Source organism: Sebastes fasciatus, chromosome 5 (assembly GCF_043250625.1).
Source record: "Sebastes fasciatus isolate fSebFas1 chromosome 5, fSebFas1.pri, whole genome shotgun sequence".
In the NCBI taxonomy this organism is placed as follows: domain Eukaryota; kingdom Metazoa; phylum Chordata; class Actinopteri; order Perciformes; family Sebastidae; genus Sebastes; species Sebastes fasciatus.
In genome coordinates this window covers 1,691,617-1,715,457 of record NC_133799.1, presented here as the reverse complement: position 1 = coordinate 1,715,457, position 23,841 = coordinate 1,691,617, and the positions used below count along the sequence as shown (strand labels likewise).

At 38.9% G+C, this 23,841-nt stretch overlaps 1 protein-coding gene across 3 annotated transcripts; it reads left to right on the top strand.

The window, feature by feature from the left end:
- The first annotated feature begins 1,822 nt into the window (after positions 1-1,822).
- On the top strand, positions 1,823-23,030 carry tbc1d23 (TBC1 domain family, member 23). Of its 3 annotated transcripts, XM_074636796.1 has the most exons (21): positions 1,823-1,953; positions 6,091-6,202; positions 8,382-8,487; positions 10,225-10,429; positions 11,363-11,486; positions 11,571-11,695; positions 11,791-11,837; positions 11,923-12,026; positions 12,114-12,236; positions 12,661-12,753; positions 12,848-13,018; positions 13,102-13,144; positions 14,010-14,116; positions 14,225-14,367; positions 15,781-15,825; positions 17,024-17,112; positions 18,241-18,376; positions 18,620-18,814; positions 19,196-21,399; positions 21,656-22,648; positions 22,689-23,030. In XM_074636796.1, the coding sequence occupies exons 1-19, from the start codon at positions 1,916-1,918 to the stop codon at positions 19,278-19,280; spliced, it is 2,091 nt and encodes a 696-aa protein (XP_074492897.1). In that variant the 5' UTR covers positions 1,823-1,915; the 3' UTR covers positions 19,281-21,399; positions 21,656-22,648; positions 22,689-23,030. The 3 variants fall into 3 exon arrangements, with proteins under 3 accessions (XP_074492897.1, XP_074492896.1, XP_074492898.1); XM_074636795.1 differs by having other exon boundaries at positions 21,656-23,030; XM_074636797.1 differs by lacking the exon at positions 15,781-15,825 and having other exon boundaries at positions 21,656-23,030.
- Positions 23,031-23,841: the final 811 nt, after the last annotated feature.

Genomic DNA, 23,841 nt, shown 5'->3' with positions numbered 1-23,841 from the left:
AAACAAAATACTAATCATGTAAAAAACTATCCTAAATATAATATATCCTAAATATACTAAACAAGAAAATAGTTCAACTCTAAATAAAGTAAATATCTAGAGTAATAAATCAAACAATACTACTTATTATTAATTAAACAACAACTTTTACTTACAACAAGTAAATAGCTCCTATAATGCTTTAATGCTAAAACAAAAACGCTCAATTATCCTCCTACCGGCCGGGCAGCACCTCTTCTCACACTCTGAAATGCTCTATTTGAGCTCCTTTGGGATCTTTTGTAACTTTTCAGACCTTTTACATGAACAAACAAATTATATAACTCTCTAAATTAAAGAGAAAAAGCCTAATAGGTCCTCTTTAAATTAATACTGCTGCTGCTCAATACTGACATTTAGACCGATAGCAGCAGTCTACATGTTGATGCTGCCCCCTGCAGGCAGAGAAGAGAACAGCGGCATCAGATCTAACACTGCTGCCCCCTGCAGGCGATGAGTATTACTGCAATTTAATAACTTGTGTTTTTTGTTTTTTTGTGGCTTTACATTTTTTTAATTTATATATTTAAATAAAATGAAATAATTCATAAAATTGAGTTGAATATGCAGCTCTTCAATAAATATTACTCAGTGGATATTGAATGTTTAAATATATATACATATGCATGCTTTTAGTACAGTTTATTATCTGACAAGTAAATCTGTGCAATAAAACAAGTAATTGTGTTACACGTTACAGCAGGAAAACCACAGGTGTAAATAATAAAGTTAATGATGCTTCAGTCTCAGGGTCCTGGTGTTGTTCGTTCTGCTTCACTATCACATGTCACAGCTCAATGGGACACTCACAGAGCCGTTGATAATGTTGTTAGTCACAACTGTGACTTTTCCTACTATGACAAAATACTGTGGAAAAAGGCCCATCAAATAGTCATGTGTTCAGACTCCAAATAACACCCAGGTTTATTGTTTATTGTTCCAATATTTAAAGACACGACTAAGTCAGTATATGCTGCTACTGGCTTCCTCAACTCAAACTAAACTTTATTAAAAATAAAAGAAATAAAGAATAACGAAATAAGGACCAAAATAAATTACTATTAATAATTATTTACCTGATAGATTTTTTTTATCTTGTCTTTATCTGCTGTTTTAATTCAATTTTATTTTATTGTCCTTGTTTTTATTGTTTTATCATAAATGTTATGATCATCTGCTTTTATGTTAGGAAGTTTGTGTTGCATTTCTTACTACTACTTGACTAGACTACTTCAACTAACTTAGAAAATATGAAATATAAACGTAGAATAACAATAACAGTTACATACAATAGAAAGTGTGCAAGTTACAATTTTTGTTTTAAATTAAAAATTAAATGAGGTTTATTACAGGACTAAAACCTAATTATTATTAGAATTATATATATACATATACAATAATAATAATAAATATTATTATTATGATTAAGATAAGATAAGATAAGATATTCCTTTATTAGTCCCACAGTGGGAAAATGTTCAGTGTACAGCAGCAAAGGGAATAGTGCAAAAAACAGGAAGCATCAGCTAACACAGTAAAAAAAAGCAAAACAAAGTTAAGCAAAATATGAACAATTTAAATATAAGGAAATATATTTATAAAATATATAAAAAAGAATATAATAATAATAATATAAAAATATATATTAAAAATATATACAAATATAGTATTGATTATTGTTATTATTATTATTATTATTATTATATTATTATTATTATTTGATTATAGCTAGTTGTCAAATACCACACTGACAAATTTGTTAAATTGCTGAACAGGTCGATTAGTGACGTCACCAGACAACCTGACAGCGTTGTTGCAACACGTCGTCCGTGTTGACGTCACCTGACGTGACGTGTCTGCGTCAACACAACAGAACATGGCGGACCCTGAGGAAGACGCTCTGCAGGGCAGCTGGTGAGAGAGCGTCTATTACCGGACTAACATCAGCAGGGACGGGCTTTAACGGCTGTCAAACAGTCCTGTCGGTTTCACCGGACTGTATTGAACGTTTAGTGACTAGAGACGAGTCTGCTGACGGTGATGTAACCGGAAACCAGCCGGTAACCGTTAGTGCTAGCTTTAAACTAGCAGCTAGCAGCTAGCTGGAGATGAGCTGGTTCTGATCAGCAGTCTGCTGGTTACACAGACTCAGACTCTCAGACTCAGAGGCTCAGACTCAGAGACTCAGACTCAGAGACTCAGACACTCACAGACTCAGACTCAGAGGCTCAGAGACTCAGACTCACACTCAGAGGCTCAGAGACTCAGAGACTCAGACTCAGAGACTCAGAGACTCAGACACTCACAGACTCAGAGGCTCAGAGACTCAGACTCAGAGACTCAGACTCAGACACTCACAGACTCAGAGGCTCAGAGACTCAGAGACTCAGACTCAGAGACTCAGACACTCAGAGACTCAGAGAGAGATCCGTCAGTGTTTCTGTTTTCATCTCTTTATTACTTGCGTTGACACGTTTAGAGACAAAATCTGCTCAGCCAGCAAGTTAACTAGAACTAGATATATAGATATACAGACAGAGAGAGAGAGTGATCTGCTTCCCTTTAAATCCAGAACCTCAGACCTGAACCTGAACCTCCAACCTGAACCTCTCTGAACCTCAGACCTGAACCTCTCTGAACCTCAGACCTGAACCTCAGACCTGAACCTCTCTGAACCTCAGACCTGAACCTCTCTGAATCTGAACCTCAGACCTGAACCTCTCTGAATCTGAACCTCAGACCTGAACCTCTCTGAACCTCAGACCTGAACCTCTCTGAACCTCAGACCTGAACCTGAACCTCTCTGAATCTGAACCTCAGACCTGAACCTCTCTGAACCGCAGACCTGAACCAGCTCCAGGTGGTTCCTCTGGTGCACGGATGCAGGTTTGGTTTCAACATTAGTGGACTCATGTTAACGGGGGTTTAGGGCGGTTTAGGGGGGTTTAGGTGTCTTCCTGTGAAATACTTAATTTCCTGCGTTCTGGTGATTTTTCTGAACCAGTTTCTGGTGAAATGTTTTTATTTATCTGAAGGAACATCCACATGTGTTCTTTTATGTTTTGTCCAAATAGTAATTATTTTAGTGGAGTAAGACAGAACTGAAGAAAGCATCATAATACGAGTCATTCGTTTAAAGTCCTGCTTGTAAAACTTGAATGGATGTTAACGTCCATTAATGCAGCTGTATTACTGTATTACTGTATTACTGTATTACTGTATTACTGTTCCGTAGCCGATCCGGGTTCACACATCTACATCCTGCCATCCCTCCCTCTGGGTGTCTGTGTGAGGAAGTCGGTCCAACTGTTTCACTTCCGCTCTCTTTAGATGTCCTTTGCAAGCACGTTTAAAAAAATGAAAGTTAGAAACAGGAAGAAATGTAAGGCCAGATCCAATAATGTTAAAGAATGCACATGCTTGACTGCATGGGATTTTTGTCAGCCGCCACAAGATTCAGGCGGCAGGTGGCAATTAAAAATATTAAAATATAATGGAATATAATGCAGTAAAGCTCTCTAACATTAATATTCTCATTTATTCCTGCTGAGTCAATGCCCACATGTAGTCATGATTTACTCAGTCATCCTCTTTTGTGTCCTTTGTTTGGGGAAGTAACCTCTTTAAATGTGCATGTGTCACTTATTCACTTCAATGATGCATTCATTCATTTTAATTAATTTATAAACTTCTCGACTTTAATAGTTAATATATTTATTTCAGCAAGATTTCTGCTCGTGTTCAAAACTTTCCCAGATCTGCCTGTGTTCTCTGAGAAAAAATAGATGTAATATTACAAGAATACAGTCATAATATGCCACGAAAAAAAGTTATAATATTACATGGATAAAGTCTGAATATGTTGAGGAAAAAAAGACGTAATATGTCTAGAATAAAGGTGTAATTTAATGAGAATAAAGTCATATGTCAAGAAAAAAAGTCGTAATAGTAGAAGAATAAAGTCGTAGCATTTTGAGAAAAAGGTCATAATATTATGAGTAAAACGTTGTAATATGTGGAGGAAAAAATACTTAATATGTCTAGAATAAAGTTGTAATTTAATGAGAACAAAGTCATACTATGTCGAGAACAAAAGTTGTAATATTATGAAAATCAATTCATAGCATTTTGAGATAAAATCATAATATTACGAGGATAAAGTCGTAATATGTTGAGGAAAAAAAGACGTAATATTATGTCCAGAATAAAATCGTAATTTAATGAGGATACAGTCATAATATGCCCCGAAAAAAAGTTATAATATTATGAGGATATAGTGGTAATTTTACGAGGAAAGAATTAGAGAATTTAATACTCTGTAGTAGTAAACAGGTGAGAGTAGGGCTGCACGATTATGGCCAAAATGCTCATCACCATTAATTTCATCAATATTCAGATCACGATTATTTATCACGATTAGTCATTGATTTTAGGGACAAAACATTTTTATTGCAATTTCAAATCAAATCTTTGCATCAAAATAAGACTGGTTAATATTCACAGAGCATCTCCTAGAAGCAAACGACAGCTCCCCAAAGGTGAAGCCCAAACTGTTGTCTGGCTGTTAGTGTAGGAAGCGTCTGATTTGATATGAACACAGCTGTTAGTGCATTTTAAACGTCAATATCACAATCGATCACGTTCATTCAATCAGGGGAAGCCAAAATCGTGATTGTTTGATTAATTGCGCAGTTCTAGATGAGAGCAGTCGTGTGTCAAGTTTCACTAATAAGCACCTGATATTATTATTATTATTATTATTATTATTATTATTATTATTATCAGAGAAAATGAAACCAGTTATTATGAGTCAATATGAGGCAGCAGCTGGAGAACATCTGGGGACCTGGTTTCCTCCAGACAGCTGAGACCAAAGCTCAGTCATGATGACGTGAAAGGCAGCCAGACTCTAACAGAGCAAAGGAGCTACAGGTCGGAGGAAAGACGCCTCAATGCAGTCCAACCTTTATATGACTGTGTTAGATATTAGAGCAGCGTTTTCCGTGTTTCCTCCCGTCCTCCTCCAGGACTCCTCCTCCACCAGCAGCCAGCTCTCTGCTTCGTCTTCTTTCTGTTTTATGGTCGATTGAGAAATTTTTTCATCTATTAGTCAAGTTCTTGCCGTTCTTATTGATTACCACCGAAGCTCCGCTGCCCAAACAATAGCTGCTCTCATGTAATATGCTTAACATGAATATTATATGATTAAATAACCTTGAAGTTGTCAGTAAACTATTGGACTTGTCGTGACTCAGAGAGCTGGGCGTATGGAGATAAATATCATCATAAATTAATTCCCTTATCTTTATGTGTCATCATCATATCTGCCTGGAATGGAAACTCACCGGTTAACTCATCGACACGTTTCACTGCATTTAGTCATTTCATTATTGTGGTCATTTGTAGAACAACAATTGCATGGGATTATATAGATATTAATAAACATTTAGTTAACAAAACGTCCAACATAATTACAAGTGCTCATTACAAATTGACCAAAGTGACGGCTTCAAATTTATGATTTTGTGCGACCAGCATTCAACAGACCTTTTTCCACAGCAGACATTGTGACACGTGGTAGCAGGAAAAGCACAGGTGTATTTAATGACATTAATTATGGCTGCATTCCTCTCAGGGGAGGTCCTGGTACTTTGCGTGCTGTTTCCACTCTCGCTGGAATAACATACTGTCTGGGACACTCAGTTACATCGTTAATGTTATCAACTCCACCTGTACTTTTCTGGCAACGACAAGTTGAAATGTGTGCTGTGAAAAAGGTCTATCATCATTTAATGTTTGATTTGAAGTGACTCAAATAACTTCTAACTTTGGTACTTTATTGTTTAATCTCACATTTAAACCACTAATCATTTCAGAATCAGCTAAATGTGTCTTTATTCACAATATAAATAGACTTTATGATGACTTTACAACCATTGTGGGAACTGTTGATACTTATTATTGAAATCTTGTCTTTGTTTTTATGAACATTTAGACTTCTGTTTCAGCTCTTTTTGTAATTGTGTGCTGGTCTTGTGTGTCTCTCTTCAGGGACCAGGATCTAGCTGAGGCTCTGGACTCGGGCGGCTCCGACATGGAGATGGAGAGAGGGGTCATCCAGGTCCAGGAGCACTCGGCTCAGCACAGGGCCAAGATGTGGAAGGTGAGAAGCATGTCAGGAGTCCGTGAACACATGCAGGAAGTGACTGCCTGTTACAAAAAGCAGTTTCACTTTGAAATGTAAAAGTTGAATATTAGCAATGTTCAAGATATTGTGTTTGAATTGAAATCAGTAAAGCTTCCAGGGTAGGATTTACACCGACCTACCCTCCGTCTGGCCTTGATGCCCCGCCCACACTGCCCCGGCTGATTTAGCTGTTTTCTCCTCCGTCTTTCCTGTCTATGTTTTTTATACACCAGTGTCTTTCGTTGAGATTCTGAATTCTTATTGGGCAACATCAAGTGAAACGCTGTGCACGTAACCAGCGGTGGGTTAGATTTTGAGCCTGGTATGAACTGCTGGAAAACCTCTATCACGAGATTTAGACACAAATGTTACCCCAGGATTCCACCGGGCGCAGCTGCGACGTGTTCCTGCTGCGCCGTGTTCCTGCTGCGCCGTGTTCCTGCTGCGCCGTGTTCCTGCTGCGACGTGTTCCTGCTGCGACGTGTTCCGTGTTCCTGCTGCGACGTGTTCCGTGTTCCTGCTGCGACGTGTTCCGTGTTCCTGCTGCGACGTGTTCCGTGTTCCTGCTGCGACGTGTTCCGTGTTCCTGCTGCGACGTGTTCCGTGTTCCTGCTGCGACGTGTTCCTGCTGCGACGTGTTCCGTGTTCCTGCTGCGACGTGTTCCGTGTTCCTACTGCGACGTGTTCCGTGTTCCTGCTGCGACGTGTTTCGGCTGCGACGTGTTCCTGCTGCGCCGTGTTCCTGCTGCGACGTGTTCCGTGTTCCTGCTGCGACGTGTTCCGTGTTCCTGCTGCGACGTGTTCCGTGTTCCTGCTGCGACGTGTTCCTGCTGCGACGTGTTCCGTGTTCCTGCTGCGACGTGTTCCGTGTTCCTACTGCGACGTGTTCCGTGTTCCTGCTGCGACGTGTTTCGGCTGCGACGTGTTCCTGCTGCGACGTGTTCCGTGTTCCTGCTGCGACGTGTTCCGTGTTCCTGCTGCGACGTGTTCCGTGTTCCTACTGTGACGTGGCGACGTGTTCCTGCTGCGGCGTGTTCCTGCTGCGGCGTGGCCACAATGCTTGTGATTCCACCAGACGCACCACAGTGCGTTTCCGAAGCGTCCCAGAAGAGTCTCTGCTCGGCTCCGTTTAAAATACTTAACCATTTTTGACGGAGTGTCTCCTTTGCTGGTTGAGGGGATGCACCCAAAATGCCAGCCTTGTCTTCCTACTAACGGGCGCTGTTTATGAAATATAGATACAAAATAATCATGAGGATGAATGTATTTTTTAGGGATGTTAAGCAGCCCTAATATTTTTAACAACTCAAACACAGCCAGAAATCTTTGATCCATGTCGTTCACAACTAGACTTTTAACGGTATTAACTTTGTCGTTAGGCTGCAGCACAACAAAAGTAGGAAATAACAACGATAAACTACTTACAAATATTGGTAATTTGTAAATGCTTTATTTATTTATTTATTTATTCATTTAACTGATCATCATTAACCCTTATTTTAAATTCATTATATCCGTGGACTTTAAATCATTGTTTTATGTGATGGCCTTGCTGCCCTGACATTTGGCCTTTGTGCCCTCAAAAAATAATTGACAAACACCTACGACCAAGTGGCCTTACCTCTGAAATGATAAAAGTCGAGGCCTGATTGTTTCTATTGTTAGAGTCCACGTGTCGTAAAGGTTAGAACGACGAGTCAACAGACTGGAAAGACCAGTGTCTCAGGCTCATATAATGTAAAGGACATCATGTCTCTGTGTGACACACCCGAGATTAAGGCATCAGTTCTGTGTGAAACAACATACCAACAACATATTTTACAGGCTAATTATGAGGCCAAATGCTGAAAGGTTAACCAACCAACCAACTCTTAGGTGGTGCAGCTTGTAATCATTCTCATCTGGTAAATAACTAAAGTTCATTTATAAAAAAAAAGAAGATATTACTGTGATTTCTGTTTGTCTGTGAATATCACAAGTTAATATCTGAAGCCATACAGCTACATCTCTAGTTGTTCATTAGTTGTTCATCAGTGGAGTCACAGATCAGTGTCAGTCTTTGTCATGTGTTTTATAGCTGTATATATATATATATATGTATATGTACTGTATATAGCTGCATGTTTAGCAGTGATTCCTTCTTTTGTGTCGGCAGATCGCTCTAAATGTCTCTGGCAAAGGGGACAGCCTGTCTCCGTGGGACGGCGTCCTGGATTTACCAGAACAGACCCTCATTCACAACCGCAGTCAACAGCTGATCGGTGAGTAAACGAATGGGCTCCTAATTCCTCCACACAATCCGGGATTTTAGAATTACTGCTGATAAAAGTACGTAGTCAGCACAAAACAACGAGGTGAATTAAGTTCAGCAGCGAGCTGTTGATGAAAAGAACCAAATATAATTTAACCAAGACATAAAGTAATAGAAAGTCCACGGATAAAATAGTAATAATACAATTATTATTGGGTCAATACACCTCCTAGGATGTTGAGTTATTTAGACGAGGATTAGTCCTTTTAGAGAGGTGATCTGGTTTGTGCCGTTTACTTTAAAGAACTCCACTGATTTAACTCATCAGAGTCTGTATACATGTGTTGGGGAGTCCTACTGCATACGTGTTGCATATAGTTGTATAAAGATTTTTATGGCTGCAGAAGAAGCTGCACAAAATCACACAAAAAAAGAAAGACTGCAAGTTTGAAAATGAGAAACATCTGGAGGAGTTGGAAAGAAGTGATGTTACCAGACCGCTGTAGCTCGAGGCGACGTTAGCCGCTACTAGTGGTGCATTCTCGTGCTCCTCGGATGGTCTCATTTCCTGAGATGGGAAGTCGTTCTTCCGTCTTCGGTATGTTCGTGAGCTTTGAGTTTTAATGTGGAAACACCATTGACGCTACAAAGAAGATGTGTAGTATTATAATGCTCAAAGCGTTTAAACTACGGCTGTCAAAGAGATGATAAGGCGTTAACGCAAATTAATTTTAACGCCACTAAGTTCTTCAATGCATTAACGCAACTTCAATTTTGGAGGCTGTAACTGGCTCAGTTTTAAAGCTAGAGTAAAGATCCTGGTATCATATGAAACTATAAAACCTGATGAATCCATCGGTACCAACCATGTCATACTAGCTCACCATGAAGGAGGCTAAATAACGCTCCAAACTTACACTAAATTTGGCGAGGAATTGATTTCCAATAATAAATATATACATACATTTGCATAAAGCAGCATATTTGTCCACTCCCATGTTGATAAGAGGATTAAATACTTTAAGGTACATTTAGAACAGTTAAAAAATGTGAGATTGATTTGCGATTAATCACGATTAACTATGGACAATCATGCGATTAACCGCCCGAGTTTAACGACACGTTGATTTGCTGTTTCCAGTATTTATGTGACAACGAAGATTCATTGCCTAAAACCACTAAAATATTGCTTAACCTGACTTGTTATCAGGGTTAATGCTAATAAATAATCTACGGTTACAACCTAATACCATATTACAAAGTACATTACCATCAACCCAACCTTTACTTCTTGTTTCTGCGTAACATGACGTCAACTCGGCAAGTCGTGTACCAACATTTCCGCCAACTTTCTGAGTTGTTGTTCCGACTTGAGGGGGCGTTGGCGTGAATTTTCACAGCAGAGAAGAAGAGAAGAAGAAGAAGAGAAGGTTGTGTGTTCATTATGGGCCAATATCTGAAGAAGATCGTCATCATTTCAGAGGAACAAATGACTTTTATTAGTCTGCTCAAGCTGACAACAAGATCTGGTACAGCTCAAAATAGAAAACCTCTTATGAGAGCGTTGCCCAGAAACACAAGATATACAGAAGAAGTGCTCTTTTCATGCATTATTTAACAGTAGAGCTAAACCTATGATTAGATTTCTACATTCTACATTTCTCTGCTTCTTGTTTTTGAATGTGGATGTTCCACTTCTGTTGGTGATGTTTGTATAAAGAGGTTCTGTGTTGGTTCCCATGTTTAGACCAGCTGGACGTATCAGAGGAAGAGAGGAGTGACATGGTGTCTGATGTCGAGTCAGTCATCACTTTCTACTGTAAGTCCCGAAACATTTCCTTCAGCCCGGAGCTGAGCTGGCCGCACCTCCTCAAACCTCTGCTGGGCCTTCACCTTCCCCGCAGCGACCTCTACAACTGCTTCTACGCCGTCATGAACAAATACATCCCCAGGTGAGCTGAAAGCCTCTTTCACACATTCAGTCTGTCCCTGAAACGTTCAGGAACAGTTCCTGCATCGGCTCCTGTGAGAATGAGAGCAGGGATCGATATTTGATATTCAGGGAAGCGAGCGAACCAATCACAAGACTGAATGCACGACTTGTTTACAGCATTTACTCCAATGCTTTTGCAGGTGATTTGATAACTAACAATAAATAAATATGTGAAAACTGTCCGAAAAATATTAGTAAAATATGTGAAGTAATAGTTAAAACTGTCCAAAAAAATATCCGGAAAAATGTCTGAAAAATATCCAAAAAAATATGTGGAAAAAAATCTAAAAATTGTGAAAACTGTCCGACAAATATGTGAAAAATGTCCTAAAAAACAGCTCCTCGTCTGCCATGTTCCTGAAAATACCAAGAGCCATCTTCCGCCGCATAGATATAGAAACGTAGATACATCGTTTGTGATTAGACGTGCCATCTTGGAAAGGTCAAGATCCGCTAGTAAACAAATAGAATGTGTTATTGAGAGATGCAGACTTCTCTACAAAATCAACTGTAATTTGCTTAATTCTGAACCGATTTTCATAAAATGTAGTTTGTTAGAATTGTGAGAAATTGAACATGATATGATGCAGATGCATAGTGGCAACGTACAGAGAGCAAAGTGCACACGTAGCACCGGCATTGCCCCATCTTCTTCTTCTTCTTCTTCTTCTGTTGTGTTTTATGGCGGTTGGCATCCATAAGTGTTGCTGCTGGACTGTCCCTCGCCCCATCTATTCCAGCATTACCATGGCATGTGTGAAAAGGCGCAAGAGAGAAATGTTTCTGTATGTAGTGCATGTGTGAATAACATCACTGGCGGTGCCTGAAAGGTTATCCCAGTAATTTACCAGGAGCTATGACTTGAGTTGTAAAGGGCGTTTGTCCGTTTCAGGGACTGCGTACCAAGCGGCCGACCCTTCCACCTGTACAGACTGCTGCTGCAGTACCACGAGCCGGAGCTCTGCTCCTTCCTGGACACCAAAAAGATCACACCGGACTCCTACGCCATCAACTGGGTACGGGCTGTCTTCTCCGAGTCATTCCGACATGTAATTCTGACCGTGTCTGAACTCCTGTCCGTGTTTATGTTTCCTCCATAGATGGGCAGTCTGTTCTCCAGCCACTGCCCCGCCGACGTCACCCAGGCCTTGTGGGACTGCTACCTCCGGCAGGCTGACCCCTTCCTCATCTTCTTCCTCATGCTCATCATCCTCGTCAACGCCAAGTAGGCAGCCGCTAGTGGAAGCTACACAGAGACGTGATCAATCTGAGGAACCTTTAATGTAAAGTTTGATTTGTGTTTGTGTGATTTCCCCTCAGAGAGGCCATCCTAACACAAGAAGGAGTCAGCAGGGAGGACATCATCAGTAAGTCTGACCTGCTGCTGTTTTATTTGTGGCTTTGTTCTCATGTTGAACTCTGGAGTTAAACGAGAGGTTTTCTTTACCACAGAAATGCTGGAAGAATCTCCTTCTCACCTGGAAGCAGAGGACATTGAAGATCTGTTTTCTCTGGCTCAGTATTACCAGAGTAAGACGCCTCTGTCTCTCAGAAAGGTAACGAGCTGTTTGTGTTCGGTACATCTGGAGTAGAGCTGACGGAGCTGCACAAGAGGACTCATTGTTTGATTGTGTGTTCGGTAGATGAACCAGAATCTGTTTGGTAGCAGCCTGGTGGCTCTGAAAGAAGAGGACACTGACCTGAGTCAGGCTCTGTGTCTCCCTGTGTCTGTCCCCGAGATCCTGCAGGCCAACCAGCTGCAGCAGGTCAGTATTAACACACAGCTTACTATTCACTAAAGTTCTCCATGTGAGTAGAAAGAAAGAGAAGATAATGTAATAATTAGGGATATCACGATACCAGAAATGTAATAGTCGATACCAGAGGTTTGGACTCGAGTCAGACTGGAGTCACACATTTGACTTTATACTCGACCTGACAAAATCAAATGCAACTTGCAACTCAACTTGGACTTAAGACCAGTGACTTGGGACTTCACTTGGACTTGAGCCTCTTGACTTGAAAAGCCCAAAGCTGAAAAACTGTTATTTAAAAAGTGTGTGCATGGTTTGTGTGACTCTGAGTGATCAAACAAACCTCTTTTGGATGCGAAAAAATGCTGTCCGAATTTTGCCATCGACTTGGTACCAAATCATCGGTTCTCGTGATAATAATGTATTTTCCTTTCAGGACGGGGTTCGTTTCTTTGTGGTGGATTGTCGGCCTGCAGAGCAGTACAACGCTGGCCACCTGTCCACGGCCTTCCACCTGGACTCTGACCTGGTGAGAGGAGACAACACTGATGTTCTGTGTTAATGTGTATGGGAACATATTCATGTTTACAGAGTAATAAATGTGTTTTCTCTTCTTCTCCCAGATGCTCCAGAACCCGTCTGAGTTCGCTCTCTCTGTGAAGTCCCTGCTGGAGGCCCAGAAACAGTCTCTGGAATCGGGCTCCATCGCCAGCGGAGAGCACCTGTGCTTCATGGGCAGCGGGAGGGAGGAGGAGGACATGTACATGAACATGGTGCTGGCCCACTTCCTGCAGGTGAGGGACATGAGAAGAGAAGAATCAACATTGGTGCTCTGAGGTTATCTGCATCTTCACTAATTAATGCTTTTCTGTTACAGAAAAACAAAGAATATGTCAGCATTGCTAAAGGAGGTTTCATGGGTAAGTAGGAGAACATGAAGAATACTCAGACACCCGGGGTCACGAGCTTTAAACTCTGTGTAGATCCACGACTAAAACTTAACAGAAAAACAAATATCCATGTCTGTTCTTCTCGTCAGAATGATAAAGCTGTGTACGCCTGGTTCTGTTTTATAACTTCCTAATATTGTGTAACTAGGTTTAATTGCCCGAACCTCATTCCCAGCTGTCATTATCAAGGTTTCCACAGAACTCACATCAAAACAGACTTTATAAAAAGCTTCACATTAAATGCTAAGATGAAAAGAATATCACTAAAGGCAAATAAAATGCTGCCTCTGATGTGAACAAAAGAAAACACAAGTAATACATTGAAATAAAGTTTTGATGCACAATTGCTGTGAAGACAAAAAAGAAAATCACACAATCTGTGAAATTGGCAACGTAAACAATGCTTTATTATTAGATTATGTCTCTCACCCTGTGTTGGAGTCCAAATTATGATTTTTAATATTAACTTTAACACGGCTTTTTGACCACTGAGAGACATTTCATTTCATTATTCTACTTTAATGTCAACAACAATTTGTTTGTGGAAAAGATGAAAACGCAGCACAAAACGGTCTGAATAAGAAAGGAAAATAAAAATAGCCAATGAAAGAAGTCAGTGGACTCTGAGGGAAGGTCAACCTCACATGGTCTGATGTTTGCTTTAGGTGCACACATTCTTATAAATTATAATTATAAATATAAATTATAAATACACGTTTATGTTGGGAAATGGGAAATGTATGTTTTCTTTGTGTGAATTCATCGTTTATGTATATTTGGCCCAGTTTGGATATCAGTGAGGAGTGTAAACTCAGTGAGATGTGTGTGATTTCAGCGCTCCAGAAGCACCTGGTAGACATGAACATCGAAGGTCTGGACTCTTCATACCTCCACTGGATCGTCAGCACGTCAGGATCTCACAGCAGCCTCAGCTCTGCCGACGTACGTAGACACAAACATTTAGACTAATTAGTAGAAGATCAGTGAAGTTGCTAGTTTGTCTTCAGCTCCGTGTTGGACACACTTTGACTTCTTCTTTCCCTGATACAGGGAGAGTCACTAAGCAGCCCCGGAGACGGTAAAGGAGTCAAGTCTTTGGTCAACAAAATGACGTTCGCTCTGAAGTCCAAGTCGGTAAACGTAAAGGAGAAGATGATCAGCTTCATCGAGAACAGCTCCACGCCCGTAGAAAGGTGAGGTCCTACTTCCTCCTCTGAATCCTTCACTGAGAAACCGCCACCCCTCAAACACAAAACTCTCATCCTTCGCTTCTTCTTCTTCAAGGGTTTATAGCTTAAGTTTTTAAAATTTAAAATTGTAAGGCCTCAATTTAATATTCATCAAAATTTCAAAATGTTCAAAATGATTCCTCTCATAAATAAAATAGTAAAAATAAGAATGAAATCACTTTATTAAGAAAGCAAATGTTACACTTTGTTTTCAGTTCACGATAAATTCCACCAAAGTTTAATAATAAACATTTATTAGGTGCTGCTTTGTCATTTGAGTTTAATACATATTTAATAGAGCTGTCAAAGTTAACGCAATAATAACGCATTAATGCAACTTGTTACAATCTTTAGGTTGTAGCGGCTCAGTTTTAAAGCTAGAGTGAAAATATTGGTATCATATGAAACTAGAAAAACCTGATGAATCCATCGGTACCAACCATGTCACACTAGCTGGTCATGAAGGAGGTTAAATAACGCTCCAAACTAACACTAAAATGTGGCGAGGAAAAACTGTCATGTCCATGTTCAAAGGGGTCCCTTGACCTCTGACCTCCAGATCAGTGAATGTAAATGGGTTCTATGGGTACCCACGAGTCTCCCCTTTACAGACATGCCCACTTTATGATAATCACATGCAGTTTGGGGCAAGTCATAGTCAAGTCAGCACACTGACACACTGACAGCTGTTGTTGCCTGTTGGGCTGCAGTTTGCCATGTTATGATTGGAGCATATTGTTTTATGCTAAATGCAGTACCTGTGAGGGTTTCTGGATCAATATCTGTCATTGCTTTGTGTTGTTAAATGATTTACAATAATAAATATATACATACATTTTGCATAAAGCAGCATATTTGTCCACTCCCATGATGATAAGAGGATTAAATACTTGACAAATCTCCCTTTAAGGTTCATTTAGAACAGATAAAAAAATGTTGCGTTTAAGAAATTAGTGGCGTTAATGTGTTATCACGTTAACTTTGACAGCCCTATTTTTTTAACAATACTTAAATAAGAACATACATCAATACAACATTCAAACTAACAATATGACTCCGTACATAACACAACCATTAAGACACACAACAACCCACACCGAATCTAATACATACGCTGGCTCTACATTTCATCTCTTACATAATTGAGAATATAAATCACTCAACTGATCCATTAAATCTCTAATCAAGTGTGATGAATAGTTCTCTACGTCTATCATCACATCTTAGAGAACGAGCCTGTATAAAAGGCTGAAGTGTCCCTCTGACTGGACTGATGTGAACGACGACTCTGTGGTCATTTGATGGCTGTAAACTGACATTTAGTTGTTCTGTATTTTAATATAAGTGTACCATACCTTGTGCCTTATTCCACGCTAGAATGTCTTTCAATCTGCCCTGGCCAGAGAAGGTGATTCCAGATCGGTAAGAGCTCCCTGACATCGAGCTGTTTGTCACCAAGCATGCCCACAAACTGGCTGTAGAGCGACCCGCACCAGTCCGCCGGGCTGTAGGAGACACAGTGTCACATTAACGCATGCTACCCAACACCTCTCTCACTCATGTTAACGGCACCACCACACGTACGAGAGGTTTCAGATCTGTCTTCATGCTTTCACTAACAACGCTCAGCGCTGCTGAAGCTGCTCAGGAAGCTCTGAGGCGTCTGTACATCCACAATACCTCCGGTGTTTTTAGGTAGAACCTTTAGCTTCACTTCTGTCTGCTTGGAGATGCACTTAACAGTCTGTCTTTCCATTTCATTGTTGTTCTTCTAGACCAGGGGTCAGCAACCTTTACTATCAAAAGAGACATTTTAAACAAAAAAAAATCTGTCTGGAGCCACGAAACATGTGATCATTGTGATGAAGGTAACACAGTTTATAGTCTCAGTATATAGTATATTAGTCTAATGCAGTGAGGGCCAAAGAGACAATGTACTACGGAGTATTAGGGCCACATTGAGGGAAAAAACATCTGAGATTTACACAATAAAGTCATATTACCAGAAAAAAAGTCATAATATGACGAGAATAAAGTCATAAATTGAGAATAAAGTCAGAAGTTTACGAGAAAAAAAGAAAATAACACGTAAAAAAATTACTTCTTTATAATATTACAACTTTATTCTCTAAATCTCCGATTTATTATTTTTTTCTCAATGTGGCCCTAATACTCCGTCGTACCGTCGTCCCATAGACCTACAACAATGATAAATGTAAACAAAAAGCAGTTATTGATTTCCATGTTTAAAACTCCACAGGGAGCCGCTGGAGAGGAGCTGAAGAGACGCAGGTTGCTGACCCCTGAACTAGATGATAGTCAGGGCTATGCACAATAAAACACGTTAACCAGTTAAAAACAACCCTGTGATTTCAAATAGCCCTGAATATCATCCCCTGACTAATGTAGCTCTGCTGGAGTATAAATGTCTCATTTAACTTCTGTCTTTATATTTAACAGCATCACCCGGCAGTAGTGGGCTCAGGAGGTCTTCATGCCATCGCTATCTGTGTGCAGCCTCGTTGTTCTGTGTATTTAATGTGACTTCTCATGTTCCTTCACATCCTTCTCTCAGTGCTGATGTGACTCTCTAAGATGTCCTGTTGTGTTTTATCTCCAGACATGTGAGCAGCAGCGACCGCGTCGGCAAACCGTACCGCGGGGTGAAGCCCGTCTTCAGTATTGGTGATGAGGAGGAGTATGATACAGGTAAACTGTACGGAGGAGTAACGCTGCCACGCCAGATAATGAAAAACACATCAGTATCATGTTATAACATTTGTAACGTGAAAGTTTATTGTTATAACGGGATGTTTTTTTTTATGGAGGACGGAACCTGCCAAAATAAAAACTACATAAATGTCTTGATACATAAATAAATATAATATATAATTATATAAATATATAATATTAAAAATAAATGTGTCAATTAATTAATTGATATAATGTGACATAAATTGATATTTCTGTTTTAATTTGCTTCATTATTTATTTATATTTGTATTAATTCTCTTATTTATTTACTCTTCTGTGTCATGACACTCGTTGAGTGACAGTCCCTTCATTTGCATAATGAAGCAGAAATACATAAAAATACAGAAAGAAAAGAATACAGAAATAAATAAGTTTGGGGAAATAAATAAGGGGTGAAATGCAAAGGGAAAATCATGCAGAAATAAATAAATACATACATTAAAAAATAAATAAAACAATAAATAATAAATAAATAAAAAATTACATAAATAAATTTAAAATGTAATAAGAATAAATAAATAAATGGGAAAATGAAACCAAAGAGTAAATAAATAAGGGAGTTGATACAAATATAAATAAATAAAAAAGCAAATTAAAACAGAAATATTAATTTATTTCAAAAAAATTTAATGGCTACATTTATTTTTTATATAATTTTTGCCACATTTAATGACATATTTATGTATTTATCGAGTCATTTATTTATATAGTTACTTATTTTTGATTTTAGAAGGTTCTATCCTCTGTAGTTTTTTCCTGTTATTACGACATACAAGCTTATAACGCCATAGCCAGAAACGTTTCTGGTTATAACAATGTGCTGTTTATCATGTTATAACATGAAACGTTTCAAGTTAAAACGTGATAACTTATTGTTATTATTTTCATATTATTATGACATACAAACGTTATAACAAGAAAATGTATGGTCGCCGTCTGGTTTTAACGTGATACTGATCTGTTTTTCTTTTTCTGCCGTGGCAGCGACACTAAGGGGCTGTTGGAAACATATTTAAATAATGTGATGACTTTTATTTTGAAAAACACCGTATGCATCTAATGCTCCCCCCTCCTCCCCTCCAGATGAGATCGACAGCTCGTCCATGTCAGACGATGACAGGAAGGAGATCGTCAACGTCCAGACGTGGACAAACAAACCAGACGTAAAGCATCACATTCCATGTAACGAGGTGAAGGAAACCGGTCACATGTTCCCCAGGTGAGTCGCCGCATGAATGGATTTAATAAAGTGAGTAAAATGATTCCTCACATGACACCATGACACCCTGACACGCCTCCTCCCCAGCTGTCATGGGGTGTAGAAGGCTGGAAGTTGTACTTAAATGTGACTCATCCCCACTTCCTTAAAAATGAATGAACAGCAGGCGTCGCAGTAATCCATGAATCCCTGAGTCGTAACACCGACTCTGTTAACCTGTTGTTGTTGTTGTTGTTCTTGCAGCCACTTGTTGATCACAGCGACTCACATGTACTGCCTGCGGGAGATCGCGTCGAGGAAAGGCTTCGCCTACATCCAGTCCAGACAAGCACTGAACTCCGTGGTGAAGATCACGTCCAAAAAGAAGCACCCAGAACTGATCACGTTCAAGTTTGGCACCAACAACTCGGCTGGAGTGGAGATATCGGCAGTAGAGAGGTGCTTGTTGACAGATTTCACATTTAAAGATGTCATTTTAAAATTCACGTTTATTTCTTATTTATGACTAGAAGAATTCAATTCAATTCAATTTATTTTTGTATAGCGTCAAATCATAACAGAAGTTATCTCAAGACGCTTTATATGTAGAGCAGGTCTTAGACCGTACACCATAGTTTAGAGACCCAACAGGATCCACCAAGCGCACTGTGGCCAGGAAAAACTCCCCGTTTAGTGGAAAGAAAGGGTCCCCCCTCTAAAGGGTCCCCCCCAGAGGGTTAATCGTTTTAGGATATTAAAACTCTTTACAGAAGCTTGACAGTGAATGTGTTTCTGTTTGTTGGTAGTTGATCTCACCTTCTCTGTTTTCCCTCCTCTCAGATATTTGATACCCAACGCCGGCGACGCCACCAAGGTCATTAAGCAGCAGATCATGAAGGTCCTGGACGCTCTGGAGAGCTCGTAAAGAGAGACGACGAGGTCGTCGTTGTCTGGACACAAACTGTAAGAAGAGTCTCTGTCTGCCGAGAGTGAAACCTCCCGTCTCGTCTCTCTCTCCCTGCTGGACGGAGCGGTGCGGTGTTGACTGTGAAGCGGCGTGTCGGTGTTTGGGACTCGGTGGACACGCTGCTGGCTGCCGGCCTGACGGACCGGCTGTGTGTTGAAATACTTTAGGTGCTCCCGCAGTCATGCAACCATTCTCTTAAGTTAAAAATATATTATTATACTGTATGTTTCTTTATCATTGATAAAAACATGGGATCTCATTAGAGTGCAATTCTACTTTGGCAACTTTTGGCCTTAAAGTAGCGTACGGACCGACCTGTTCAACCACTACAGGACTGACCTTTTCCTTTCACTTAAAGGGATAGTTCAGGTGTTTCTCAGTGTGGTTGTATGAGGTTCTTCTCCATAGTCAGTGTATTATTACAGTAGATGGAGTCAGCAGAAACAGACGGGAGCAAAGTAATGTCCTGCTGTGGACGGAGGCAGCAGCTAAACAGATTATAGACACCTAAATAATCCCTTTCTGACGGGGAACTGAAGCTGTTATCTTTGCTCTCTTCAAAGCCACCACACTCCATTCACAAAAACAGTAATTTTACCTCTCAGAACACAGGAGTAGCTGATCTAACGCTGCTTCCATCGGTTAGTTTATGTTATTGTGAGACTTTGGTGTTTTAAAGGGTTAGTTCAGATTCACTAGAGTCTGTTTCTCTAAACTGGGGGCGTGCCGACTGCCATCTACTGTAGGCCTGTCAATAAATACTCTAAATTTGAATATATATTTGAATAGTGAAAAAGCAGCAACAGATATTCGATTGTAAAAAAGAAGCATCACTACTGTAGCTGTCTGCCTCACGAGCACAGAATGCACCGCATGACGGGAGTCACACAACGTCACTTTAATTAGTTGAAAATTGAATGTAACATTAGGAGATTAAAGTGGTGAATTTACTCGATAAAACTCACAAATTAACAAGAAAATAACTTGGATATTCTCTGAGATTAAAGTGAAAAATTTACGAGAAGAATTCACTAATTTACAAGAAAAAACTCAGACATTCTCTGAGATTTAAGTGGTAATTTCACAAGAAAAAACTCACAAATGAATGATAAAAAAACATAAATATTCTCTGATGTTAAGGTGGTAAATTTACAAGAAAAAACTCCAATTTACGAGACCAAAACTTTAATATTCTTTGAGATTAAAGTGGTAAATTTAAGAGAAGAAATCACATATTTACAAGAAAAAAACTTGGATATTTTCTTAGATTAAAGTCGTAAATATACAAGAAAAAACTTGGACATTCTCTGATATTTAAGTGGTACTTTCACAAGAAAAAACTCACAAATGAATGATAAAAAAACATAAATATTCTCTGATGTTAAGGTGGTAAATTTACAAGAAAAAAATCTCAAATTTATGAGACCAAAACTTGAATATTCTTTGAGATTAAAGTGGTAAATTAAAGAAAAACTCAAACTAAATGAGGAATAATTCAACAACGACCGTACTGATGGAGAGAACTCGGCCACAGAGAGTTGAAGATTATTATTTTATTGAGCTAAGGGGTGGATGGGTTAATCCTAATCTACCGTAGTTAATACACTGACTATGGAGAAGTAGCTCAAACAACCTGACTTCAAACTCTCCCTTTTAAACATCTCAGTTCTGACTGTCTTGTTTTGTAGTGACCAGTTCTGCAGCTCAGTCGTGTCTCTTAGTTTTTCCTCTCAGAGTAGATTTAATGATCATTGATCTGGTTAAAGGAAGTTAATGCGTCAGCCAGCTCAAACATTAACATGCACATCCCCCCCATGACATGAGTCGGGTTTCTTAACTGTTTGTGATAACTCTGATTTCCCAGCAGGCCGGCCGCCTTAAATAGAAACTGTTTGAGGGTGTTTATAACAGCGTCATGTATATATTGTGTTAACTGCTCTATATCGGCTCAGACCTTTGCAATGTTTGATTTTGAAAGCATATCCTGATTGTTAGAATATGCAGTGAAACTTAAACCAGACGTTCCCCTTTTACAGAGTTCCTAATGAGTTATAACGTCATCTCATAGCAGTCTGATGTAGCTCACAGAAAGCAGCGCTCGCAGCCCCTCTGGACTACGTCAGTATTACATCAGGAGCTCCGGTGGCTGTAGTTATTTAGAGCCTGAGCACCTCAGTATTTATCATCCCATTCAGATTCAGTATGTGAAAGATTCCCCCCCCTCGTTAACCTGATAGAAATGCCCAGGTGAGATGGATCGAGGCTGTTACTGTAACTGAAGCAACGCCGCTGTGCTTTTCACTTCCAGTTCCAGCTCTGAAAGGAACGGAAAGATAATGTGTAACGTCATTCTATATCTATGTTTTCATCTCAGTCCTCCATTAGTCTGAACTAAGCAGCTTTAGTTTGCTTGCCACTGTTGCCTTCGGCCTCATGCCTGTGATGATGATGATGGTGGTGGTGATGATGATGATGATGATGTGTGATATTGGCACCAGCAGTGGCAACACATCACCGTATATCTCTGCTGCTTCTCTTCTAATCTTTAACTCTGTTTTCAAACTTTTCTTCTCTCCGTTCTCGCTCACTCGTTCATCTGCGTTGAAGTCGAGTTGCGTCGGCAGCCTGAGTTTAAAGTGCTGACGGCTCCAGTTGAAACTTCTGTCCAGAGAGGGTTTACTATTATTATTATTATTATTATTAATATTATTGTTGTCTTCTAAAAATGAATGAGGGGAGAGTTAAAAACATGGCACATTTAGAATATGGACGACAAAAACTAAAACTTGTAGACTCAAATCTACGACAGTGTATCGGGGCCATTGAAGGTTTAAACTTTAAAATTACGGAGCCGAGGAAGGGGGGTAATGTTCAGAGAAAAAACTCTGAATTTATGAGATTGAAGTCGTAAATTTATGTGAAATTTACAAGAAAAAAACTTGAATATTTTCTGAGATTAAAGTGGTTAAATTACAAGAAAAGAACAGTCACAAATTTACAAGAAAAAACTTGAATATTTTCTGAGATTAAAGTGGTAAATTTACGAGAAAAAACTCACAAATTTATGATAAAAAAACTTGAGTATTCTCTTAGATTAAAGTGATAAATTTAAGAGAAAAAAATAATTTACTAGAAAAAAAACTTAAATTTACGAGAAAAAACTCACAAATTTTACAAAAAAACCAATTCAGATATTCTCTGAGATTAAAGTCATAAATTTATGAAAAGAAAACTTTCAAAATATTTTTTTTTTGTTAAGGAACCACATCGCTTTGCAAGGTTGGATCAACCTCATCACTAAACAGACGCCGCTGTGAAACACCGCAGTAACGTGAGCCAGAGAATTTCTGCATTTTTTTCTTGCAGATGTATGACTTTATAATCTCACAGAATATTCTGGGTTTTTTGTCGTAAATTCTGAGTTTTTTCTCTGAATATTACCCCCAGCTTCATAAATCTTTTATTTTATTTATCTTTCTTCACTCCAGTCTCTCATAGCATTCCCATGTAATCATAATCATGCATCGTGCTGTAATTTAGTGATATCTCTTGTCAGTATTGACCGGAACGTAACTCGGTAACATCGCCGCCAGAGGACGTCGCCGCTAGTCGAAATGCAACATGTCTCGAGTGTAATTTGCACCTTACTGTACTGCTATTATTTTCTAAGCGTTTCTGTTTTTAATAAATGGAGATTATTTGACTGCAGTGTGTGGAAATGTTTCCTCTATGTTGGAAAGGAGCTATTTTCAGAACAATTACTGCCATGTGTTCAAATACTAGAATGTAACTAAGTACATTTACCCAGGTACTGTACAGTTTTCCATTTGATGCTTCCTTATACTTCTACTCCACTAGATCTCAGAAGGAAATATTGTACTTTTTACTGCACTATATTTATTTTTTACTTACAGTTACTAATTATTTTTTATATATAAAAAGTACAATATACATAAACCTAGTAGTATCTAATCTTGTAGTAATCTAAAATTCCCAAACACCAACATTAAAATGTTCTTACATGTATTAATTTGTGATAATAACAGAATAATATAATATTCTATAATAATATAACACTTTGAAAGGAATAAGAAACAGGTTTATTTTGCCAAGTACATACAGATTTACAAGTAAAAAAAACTTGGATATTCTCTGAGATTAAAGTGGTAAATTTATGAGAAAAAAATCTTAATTTACAAGAAAAAGTGCATATTCTCTGATAAAAGAGGTACATTTACAAGAAAAAAACAAAAATTTACAAGAAAAAACCTGGATATTCTGTAAAATTAAAGTGGTAAATTTACTAGAAAAAACTCACAAAATTTACGAGAAAACAATCTGAATATTCTCTGATGTTAAAGAGGTAAATTTACAAGAAAAGATTCACAAATTTACAAGAAAAAAAGTCTGATGTTCTTTGAAATTAAAGTGTATCATTTAACTCCACTTTAGTTACTTGACACTTACTAGTTACTTTATTATATATATTATATATAAAAAAGTACAATATACATAAACC